We start from the raw sequence: 10385 nt of genomic DNA, 5'->3' as shown, positions 1-10385 counted from the left end.
ATTTCCCTTCAAAACTTGTCTGTATGGGTGTTCTCTTGAACCCAGACTCGAAAGGCTGAACAAAAATAAGCATTATGTGTTTAAGAAAAACCCCCAGGAGCCAGTTTTCATTCCTTGCCCCCACGTGTGGTGCCCTGGGACTCACCGCCATGCTGTGGGAGAGCTGCTCGGCCGTGAGACTGAGGCTGTAGTGCTGGGCCTCCAGCCGCCTGCACTGCGTCTGTAACACCTGCCGCTCTAGATTTTGCTCTGAAAAGAAAGACAAGCGATGTTGAAACATTTCCTGTATGCAGGGGCCACAGGCCTGGAGAGTGTTCCCCTCTCTCTAGAGCAGCCAGCAAAGTCCTCTCCTTTGGACCACACTGCTCCCAGCCCTCTCCATCATGCTGGTAAGTACGTAAGTATCACTAAAGTAAATCCAACCCAGTGGAATGAGGACCAAGGATCTAGCATCGAAAGGCAATTTTAAGGGATACAGGTTAGGAAGTAATTAAGGATAAATGATGGGCCTTAAAATGCATTTTTCAAAAAGAAAGATAAAAAGATAAGGGTTAGGTATGAAAACATTTAAGCTGTTAAAAATTTTAATGAGTAAAATAAAATCTCTGCCTTTCCAAAAGATACTGAGCCTGGTTTTAACAGGAGAGTGACTTCATTAACAGGAGAGTGACTTCAAACCTTCAAGAATAAACCCCTGCTTTAACAGTCCGTCTCTTCAATAAGTGGTGCTGGGAAAAGTGGGACAGCTACATGTAAAAGAATGAAATTTAGAACACTCCCTAACACAAAAATAAAATGGATTAAGACCTAAATGTAAGACCAGATACTATAACACTCTTAGAGGAAAACATAGGCACAACACTCTCTGACATAAACTGCAGCAAGATCTTTTTTGATCCACCTCCTAGAGTAACGAAAATAAAAATAAACAAATGGGACTGAATTAAACTTAAAGGCTTTGCACAGCAGTGGAAACCATAAACAAAATGACAAGACAACACACAGAATGGGAGAATATATTTGCAATAATGAGACCCACAAGGGATTAGTCTCCAAAATATACAAACAGCTCCTGCAGCTTAATATAAAAAAAAACGACCCAATCAAAAAAAAGGGCAGAAGATATAAATAGACGTTTCTCCAGAGAAGACACAGAGATGGGCAAAAAGCACATGAAAAGATGCTCAACATCACTAATTATTAGAGAAATGCAAATCAAAACTACAATGAGGTACCACCTCACGCTGGTCAGAATGGCCATCATCAAAAAATCTACAAACAATAAATGCTGGAGAGGGTGTGGAGAAAAGGGAACCCTCCTGTATAAGTTGGTGCAGCCATGATGGACAAGAGTACGGAGGTTCCTGAGAAAACAAAAGAATTACCATAAGATCCAGCAATCCCACTCCTGGGCATATATCTGGAAAAAACCATGATTCGAAAGGATACGTGCACCCCAATGTTCATTGCAGCACTGCTTACAATAGTCAGGACATGGAAGCAACCCAAATGTCCACTGACAGAGGAATGGATAAAGATGTGTACCTATATACAATGGAATATTACTCAGCCATAAAGAAGAACGAAATAATGCCATTTGTAGCAACATGGATAGACCTGGAGATTGTCATACTGAGCGAAGTCAGACAGAAAAAGACAAATATATGATATCACCTGTATGTGGAATCTAAAGAAATGCTACAAATGAACTTATTTACAACACAGAAATAAAGTCACAGATGTAGAAAACAAACTTATGGCTACTGGGGGGAAAGTGGGGAGAGGGATAAATTGGGGAGACTGGGATTGACATGTACACACTACTGTATGTAAAATATGTAACTAATAAGGACCTACTGTATAGCACAGGGAACTCAGTACTCTGTAATGGCCTATATGAGAAAAGAATCTAAAAGAGTAGATATATATGTACATACATAACTGAATCACTGTGCTGTACACGTGAAACTAACACATTTGTAAATCAACCCTACTCCAATTAAAAAAAAAGAATAAATCCCTCCTTTATACGAAGTGTTTCAGAGAGTGGAAACCAGGGAAGGCTACCTGACTGATTTTATAGAAGCCAGAACAATCATGATAGCAGGGTAAAGTACAATAAAATCAATCTAATACCACTTAAGAACATAAATTAAAAATCTTAGAAGTACTAACAAACCAAATTCAGCAAGGAGTAAGCAACATCAGAAAACATCAATAGGTGAAAAACAAGGTTGTCATCTCAGTAAATCTAGAAAATACATTAGTTGACTTTCAACAACCGCACACCAGAAAACTCAGCAGCAACTTACTGGAGCGCTTGTAAAGTTTCACAGAAAAGAGCCCCACAGGTGTCCCTGTTCAACAGCCTACAAATGATCCTAGGCGATATAGCATGACAAGAAAAAGGAAATGTATACAAATTCAAAGGGAAAGAACGAAAGTTTTTATTGGCAGGCCTGATCATCTATGATCATCTAAGGAATAAGGGATGACAAAAACTAAAACATCCCCAGTAACAACAACTAAGTGATACCTAAAACTAGGTCTAATAAAAGGAAAGTCAACGGCTCACGGAACAAAAATGATTTAACAATTTAAACGCCATATTCATAGGTGGAATAACATCACCATCAAAGATGTCCATTTTCCCCAAATCTATAAATTCAGTGTACCTGAAAATCTAACAGGAGTTTTTTGGGTGGAACAAAAAAGGCGATCCTAGAATTCACCAGGAAAGCCAAGGGCCAAGAACAGCTGAGCTGTCAGAAAAGTCAGGGTGAGTTACTCCAGACAATGGGGAGCTGCAAAGCTACGGCAGTGACACAGGGACAGGCCAGGAGAGCACCCAGAGACAGGCCTGGGCACGTGGGGAGTACACTGCCTGCCAGGAGCACAGCCCATGGGGAAGAGGGTACCCCATAAACCTCCAGGATAATTGGTTGTCTGGGTGGGAAAGAGGAGTTACACTTCTACCTTACTCCATCCACAGAAATGAATTCTATGCATAAGAGAAAAGCAGAACTTGAAGACTTAGAAGGAAATGCATTTGTTATCGTGTCCTTGGGGTAGGCAAGGAATTCCAACAAGGCACCAAAAAATAAACCCAGAAAAGATGGATACATTTCACTCTGTTAAAATAAAAAGGAATGCTATTAACACATATCCTTCTGGATATGTATGTACTTAATGAATTCAAAATGAGGGTTCCATTTGAAGGAGAAAAGGAAGCAAAATGTAGGAGTTGATACTATACATAAAATAGGGTAAACAAGATCCTACTGTATAGCACAGGGAACTATATTCAATATTCTGTGATAAACCATAATGGAAAAGAACTGAATGCATAACCGAATCACTTTGCTACACACCTGAAAATAACAACACTGTAGATCAACTATACATGTCAATAGAAAGTAAATAAACAAAATGTAGGAGTTGACACTGGTTGTGGCTATGTGGGCATTCCTTTTGATTGTACTTGGCGCGTTTTAAAATGCTTACTTTAAAATATTTGAAATGATGATATTCATGATAAAAATTAAGACTCCTGTATGATATGGTAATAAACAGAATTTGGGAGTGGCAGTGGCCTGGGTTTTGACATGCTGGTGGCCAACAAGGGTTCGCCTCCTGTACAAAGCTCTGGTCCAGGAGGACCACAGAGCATGTGGGGGACACCGCCACGTCGCCGAGATGCTGCACACGTGAGCAGCCTGGCCACGTGGGGCTCGGCTAAGTGAAGCAACTTTGCACCTTCCAGGACCCTTGTACGTAGCCACAAGTGTCAGGACTGATAGAACGTTTAGAAGTGCAATGGAAGACAGCAGAGGGCGAGCAGGCCCAGGTTTGCGCTGTCACGCTGAGTGGGGACAGGCGCCTGGTGCTTAAACTCCTCCAGTGAGGAGGGCCTCAGGTTTGTCGGTGAGGAACTGCCCCTGTAAGCCAGCCCGAGCACCCACAGAAGCCCGAGGAACGGTTCTGGAAATAGGCGAAACGGCTGACGGAGACGTACCTTCCGGTGTTTCCGCCTAGTTGTGGCCCAGGGACCCCGAGAACCCCGAGCGCTAGTGCCGTGACTTAGAAACAGTCCCCAGCCTGGCGACAAAATGTGGCGCCGACTGGCCTATTAAGCGTTCCTTCCCTGTCTTTCCTGGGCCCTCGCCTGGGCCTGCCTCCCGCTCCCCTGCATACCTTCTACGTGTTCCTGGTAAGCTTCAAAAATGGCCTCGATCCCATGCCACTTGCGCCTGGGGGGGTCCTCGTCGTCCTCCTCTCCGTCGTCCTCCTCCTCCTCCTCTGAGTCCGGGTCCATCTCCTGCGCCAGGGGGCCCTTCCTCCCGGCGGGGGGCTCCTGCTGCCCGTCGCGCTGGGGCAGAGGCAGCCGGCTGGAGGGCCGCAGCTCGGGGAGGTTGTAGTGGACGGAGGCGTCGACGCTGTGGTGCTCTGCAGACAGCACAGCTGCGCTTCCTGGGGAGGAGAAGACGGCTCGTCACAGGGCCTGCGGGGACCTGTGCTGGAGGCAGGCGACAGAGTCGGCGTGACTGAGGTCTCCCCGCGGACAAGACGAAGCATGGTGAGGCCTGTGCCCTTCGGAGACCAAAGACGGCACCATCAGCAGGGCTGAAAAGAGCCATAAAGACGGCAGCAGGCAGAGCAACTAAGCCCGTGCGCCATAACTACTGAGCCTGCGCCCTACAGCCCACGAGCCACAACTACTGAGCCCGCACGCCTAGAGCCCATGCTGAGCAACAAGAGAAGCCACTGCAATGAGAAGCCCATGCACTGCAATGAAGAGTAGCCCCCGCTTGCCGCAACTAAAGAACCCGCACGCAGCAACGAAGACCCACTGCAGCCATAAATAAGACAGCAGCAGGCCTGGAGTCAATTAATCGCACCACGTGTACGAGCTCAGCTGTGTTAGGCCCTGAGCTTCGACATCGTGTTCTGTGAAACTGTGGGTTTGAGCCTGGTCTACAGTGGGCCCTCAGTAAGTATCAGCCCCCGCTCCTCAGGAAATGCAGGCGCTCCAGTCCCTGAACACACCCCGTGCCCTGCCAGCTACCAGGAGGCCGCTAACTGGTGGGGGCCTGTGTAGACAAGGTCCGCTCTGCCTTGTGGCCCTGCTGCTGGTGGTCTAACAGGTGCAAGCTGCCTCCCCGCGTGGACAGCAGCCTCGGGCAGTCAGTGGATTCACAACAAACTTCCAATAAAGTGCTCCTACTGCCTTGGAGAGTTTTTTTTTTTAAGATCACTGCAAAAACCACTGCCCTTTGCTTTTTGAGTATCATTTCATCTCTGCTGACAGCATTAATTTACCTGAAGGATACTGACGTCAGACCTGTATGTCTAAAAGTGCTACTTACCTAGTCAGCTTTTCTAGGTTGCAGTAATAAAATTTCTTTTACAGGTTTTGGCATGATAACCACATTACTTTCTTCTGGCTACTGGAGTATACAGAAATTTATTTTACACTCAGTGGTGATTTAATCACTGAGACTTCTTTTCTAATCAACTTGAACCTTTGATTCAGTGGCAGTGAAATGTACTGACCCCTGTTCTCTGACCTGCAGTGATTCCTACCAAAATGTCCAAGGGGCATGAATCTGGGGGCTCACACATGGGGCTGGAGCAACCAGTATGTCACACAAAGTGCTCGCTGGGTCTAGTTATCACAGGACAGGGAGGTTTCCAGGTGAGTCTGTAGGGGAAGCTGGGAGATCATTCAGGTGTAGAAGGCATGGATCCTGTTTTTGCTGAAAAGGCTCCTCGAAGGGCCTTATTAAATTCAGATGGCCTCTCTTGCTAAGCTTCCTTGACGTGTGGTCCGCGGACCAGCAGCACCCGGGCACCCGCTCCAAGTGGTGCCCCACACTGGACCTGCAGAGGCAGAACCTGCCTCTATGGCCAGGCACCTCACGCACCCTGAGCGGCGCTCCACAACAAAGCCAGGCGGCCTCGTTACCTCTGTGCTTCTGCAGGGCTTTCTGGGTGGACTGCAGGACGGACTCGTGGAACTGATGCGCGAACTCTTCCGCCACGAAGGGCTCCCACGGCTTGCTCTTCCCGTTGATGCCGTGGGACAGCGGCACGGGGATGTCCTTGGGCGTGGGGCCCCGGATGTAGTGGAGCATGCTCAGGCTCTTCTTGCCCCCAGGGGTCTCGCTCGGCCTGGCTTTCTCACCGCTGGCGGGCGCTGGCTCCTGGACTCGCTCCTGGGGCCGGAGCTGTTCCAGTCTCCCAGGCTCCGTGGCCTTCTGGACGTCAGACAAGGAAGCAGTGATGCCCACAGGCTTCTCCGTATCCAGAGAGGCTTGCTGCGTGGCTGGTTCTTTTAGAGACAGAAAGTGAGGAACGTGTTAAGACCTGCAGTGTGAACGGGCCAACCCTGATGTCTAGAGCTTCCACTAAATGAAGACCTAGGACAAAGGACCCGGACTCCGGAGCCATTTGATTAAAGATCAGTGTGCACTGTGTGGTCTGAGACGGGGTGTGTTTAGCAGCAAGGCCACCCTTGAAAGGTGCCCCAGGAGGGCATCTGAGAAGAAGCAGCAGCAGCATGTGAAGGAAGGAAGAAGCAAGTCGCTTCCGGTCATCCAAAAGGCAGGAAGTTACGTAGCCCGACCCGACCAGAAAGATCCAATTAAGAGCTGAGAACAGCGCCGGACCAACAAGATTTCCTGCTCCGTCAGCAGGACAGTGCAGGAGAGTCAGAGCCACAAAAGAGAGAGACAGAAGGTGTGAAAGCAGGTACTGGAGGGGCCTGCAAGACAAAGACACCGGGAAGAGAGCGAAGGGTGGGTGGACAGGAGCACAGAGCCCAAGCAGCAGGTGCTGAGACCCGAGCCACCGCTGGGCGCACGGATGGTGGCCAGAGCCACGCTGACCACCGGGCACGGTCTGCCGCAGCCGGGACCCTCCCCCTGAACCCTCTGAGCCCCAACTGCCAAGGCTCACGCTCCGGCCGAGGAGATCGTTCCCACGCGCAGGAAGCTTGAGAGAGAGATGGAGAGAAAGAAGCACACGCTGTGTCCAGGAGGAAGACGACCTGGGGTGGTGGCCTCCGACCCTGGGCAGCCCCCGGGACAGTCCCGGGCGGTGGCGGGTGGGGCTGGCCTTACCGCTCAGGGACCCAGCAGGACTGTCCCTCGGAGAGTTCCTGAGCGGGTCTGCCGCCGCGGCCGACAGCGCCTTCTGCTTCACGGCCTGGAGCAGCGCAACAAGTCTCTCTTTGTCTATGAGAAAAGCAGCCCGAGATTAACAAGAGGATCGTGTTGTTCCTGGGAGGGAAGGGGAGCAAGAGTCCAGCCCAGGCCGCGACCGGCAGGCGCGAGTCCTTTAGAACGAGAAACACAAAGCCACGGGGACAGGCTGGGTTTAGAGGAAGAAACTGCACTTTGCACGAGCCCAGATTCCTCTCAGCTTTTACTACATAACATTTCAAGTGTGTTCGAGAACAGCTGTGTGTGTGCAGTGAATAACTGGTACCTGCGAGCTTCTGGGGATGAATTCTTATTTAAAAGAGAAAAAAGGGGCTTCCCTGGTGGCGCCGTGGTTGAGAATCTGCCTGCCAATGCAGGGGACACAGGTTCGAGCCCTGGTCTGGGAAGATCCCACATGCTGCGGAGCAACTAGGCCCGTGAGCCACAACTACTGAGCCCGCGCGTCTGGAGCCTGTGCTCTGCAACAAGAGAGGCCGCGATAGTGAGAGGCCCGCGCACCACGACGAAGAGCGGCCCCCGCTCGCCACAACTAGAGAAAGCCCTCGCACAGAAACAAAGACTCAACAAAGCCAAAAATAAATAAATAAATTTTAAAAGAGAAAAAAGTTGGCCCCGGCAGAGGAAGCAAGCCCGAAGAGCCCCACAGAACCCTGGGAAGCACAGGCTGCTTCCTGACACAGTCTCCTCCCCGCCACCTGCCATGCGAGTGCGAATCCCACGATGGCTGCCGTTTAGGGAAAAGGGACACCGACCCGGTGACGTCTGATGCCACAGATTCCCGCCGCAGTTCAGGGGCCTCTCACGGACTGAAACTTAAGTGGCCACATCACCGGCGGCTTCCTCCAGGAATTAAGTCAGGCAGAAAGATGCTCTTCACAAACAAAACTATGCACGTTCCCAGGGATTTGCGCTGGTAATCGTGTCACTGCCCCCTCAAGAGAAAGCAAGAATTCCAGCTCACTGGTTCAACACAAAAACTGAATGCTACACCCCCGCTGATGAAATAAGTGAAAGCAACCAGATGACCAAGAAGCACTTTTGCTTTCCTCTGACTTCCTTCTGGAAAGAGGTGAGCGAGTACCAGCAAGGGCAACGTGGGGGTGTGTACCCCAGGAAGGCCTAGTTTTCACCCGCGCCACCATCCTGGCACTGAGCGAGCGTGAGCGGCAGACCAAGGAAGCAGATGCCCCAGAAAGTGTTCAGACCGCACCACTCCTCCTGCACCGTGGACTCCAGCCCAAGAGTCAGCCCCGACATGGCCCTTGGTGGCCAGGCCGATCTGGAAGCATCTCTCAGGGCAAACCGTCCACTCACAGTGGGTGTCGGCTCTGCCCAGCTGCCACGGACCCCCCCAAGCCTCCTGCCGTCAGAATGCGAAGCCCAGCGGCCGCGAGAGCAGCCGCCAAGAGAAAACGCCCGCTACTGAGAAGCCTGAGCACCTTGCTCGGGAAGGCGCACGTCCGCCCCACACCCAGGCCGGGCTGAAGGTGCTGGGAGACCTGACAAGGGACAAGAGCAGGCATCAAGCTCACGGTGGGCTGTACACAGAACACGAGCGCATCTTCAATTCCACCCGGGATGAGACAAGACAAAGCAGGCTTTGAAGGGGGCCATGCGAGTTTCCGACAGAGAGAAGTGTGACGGCAGAGATAGTGGGGCAAGTCTGAGAGAACAGAGGGGAGCCAGGAGGAAGCCCAAGAGTCCCAGGACGCCCCCAGGAGCCCGCGGCCCCGCCTCCTTCCTCAGAGACCCTCAGCCCTCCTGGCGAGGCCCCGCCCCACCCAGGCCTCACCTTTCCTCTTCTCAGTGCTGATGTGGGTCAGGTTGAAGATGGTCAGGAACTTCCTCTTCTCCTCGAAGTTGGGGCTGCTGTTCATCTCGTCGGGGCTGTAGCGGGTGGACAGCGCCAGTCTCGGCGAAGGCGTCTGCCGCTTGCTCTGAACCGTCGGGGGCGACGGGCTTCTTTCTCTCAGCATCCGCCGCCGCTTCCTCCGCTTCTGGGTCAGCAGTTCCTCCTTCTGCTGTTGGGTGGTCAAGCCAAAAAGTTGCAAAAACTCTAGCTTCTAGATTGGGAAAGAAAACAAATGAGTTTGAAACCACTGGCAGTGGCGTGCTTCCACTGACCCAGGGGCCCCTCCTGGGGTCCTCGAAGCTCTTGTGCCGTGGCCACTCCGTGCCGGGCCTGGGAGAAGGAGGGCCCTGTGGGAAAGCCCAGAGGCAGGCACCAAGGTGGGTGCCAGCAGCCCAGCCCAGAGCCTGACCGCAGCGACGAGCCCTAGATACCTCGGAGGACGTGTCCAATTTGAGGGGCGGCTGCTCGGCCACACAGCGGAGGTGGGCCCTGACCTCCTCTTCGTCACTCTCGTCATAGGAGTCGTCCAGGTCGTAGTAGTATCCTGGAGGTGGAACGGATCTATTCAGCTGGGCAGGGAGCCTCAATTCTCCAGTGGGCACACACAGGGCACTCCACCTGGCAGGCCAGGCCCTACTGCCCTTTGAGCACCCCCAAAGCCAGATTCCTTTCACCCCAGGTGGAAATGTGCATTAACCCCTAGTCCTAGAGCTTCTCAGGGCTGGCAGGTGGGGGGCAGAAGGCAGGCACCAGGCTTCCCTTGGATCCACAGACCACAAGTGACCAGGCGGTCTCCTGGCCAACACCGATCCCCCAGCAGGGGACCGTTCATCACACAGGCCCGGGGCCACGTCCACGGCAGCCCAAGGCTGTCTGTGCACATCCGCTCCCTCCTGCTCGGGAGGGGACAGGCACACTCAGGTCCCCGTCCCCTCAAAGGTACAGAGCATGCATGCAAACTCCTGTGCAGAGAACAGAACCCCTGCACCCGAGGGCACCGGGGCTCTCCCCCCGCCTTTTCACAAGGTGAGTGGAGGAGAAAAATGTTTCTGGGGCTCTAAATCTAGCCTAGACCAACAACGTAGACCAACCAAGACTGACTCGGCCTTGGCCCCCGCTACTGGCTGAGAGGCTGAATTCAACACCATGCAGAAGAAACTGGTCTGGACCCCTGATCCCTCCTGGTCTGACAGGGGGTGAAGGTGGGGGACAGCCATGCTTGCCCTGGGCCTGCTCGCCTGTTCTCCGTGGCTCTTTGGGGAACCCAGGGTGCCGCTGGCTGAGTCACCACACCCTGTGCAGGGGCAGAA

General features: G+C 52.1%; 1 protein-coding gene across 15 annotated transcripts in view; it reads right to left on the bottom strand.

Moving 5' to 3' along the window:
- The window catches only part of GSE1 (Gse1 coiled-coil protein), a 421108-nt gene that overhangs the window by 4515 nt on the left and 406208 nt on the right, over positions 1–10385 (bottom strand). For 14 of the 15 annotated variants that reach the window (XR_009499162.1, XM_059905626.1, XM_059905628.1 and 11 more), the window contains 6 exons: positions 9507–9619; positions 9016–9286; positions 7122–7235; positions 5966–6331; positions 4195–4470; positions 146–249 (listed from right to left, as the gene is read on the bottom strand). Coding sequence is in view for 14 of the 15 variants with exons in the window: in XM_059905626.1 (XP_059761609.1) it covers positions 146–249; positions 4195–4470; positions 5966–6331; positions 7122–7235; positions 9016–9286; positions 9507–9619 (1244 nt within the window). In the remaining variant the exon portion in view is untranslated. The remainder of the gene's footprint in view (positions 1–145; positions 250–4194; positions 4471–5965; positions 6332–7121; positions 7236–9015; positions 9287–9506; positions 9620–10385) is intronic. The other variant, XM_059905627.1, reaches the window with a different exon arrangement.

The sequence above is a fragment of the Balaenoptera ricei genome, chromosome 19 (assembly GCF_028023285.1).
Source record: "Balaenoptera ricei isolate mBalRic1 chromosome 19, mBalRic1.hap2, whole genome shotgun sequence".
Classification (NCBI taxonomy): domain Eukaryota; kingdom Metazoa; phylum Chordata; class Mammalia; order Artiodactyla; family Balaenopteridae; genus Balaenoptera; species Balaenoptera ricei.
The sequence above is the reverse complement of the archived record's forward strand: the minus strand, read 5'-3'. Positions and strand labels throughout refer to the sequence as shown.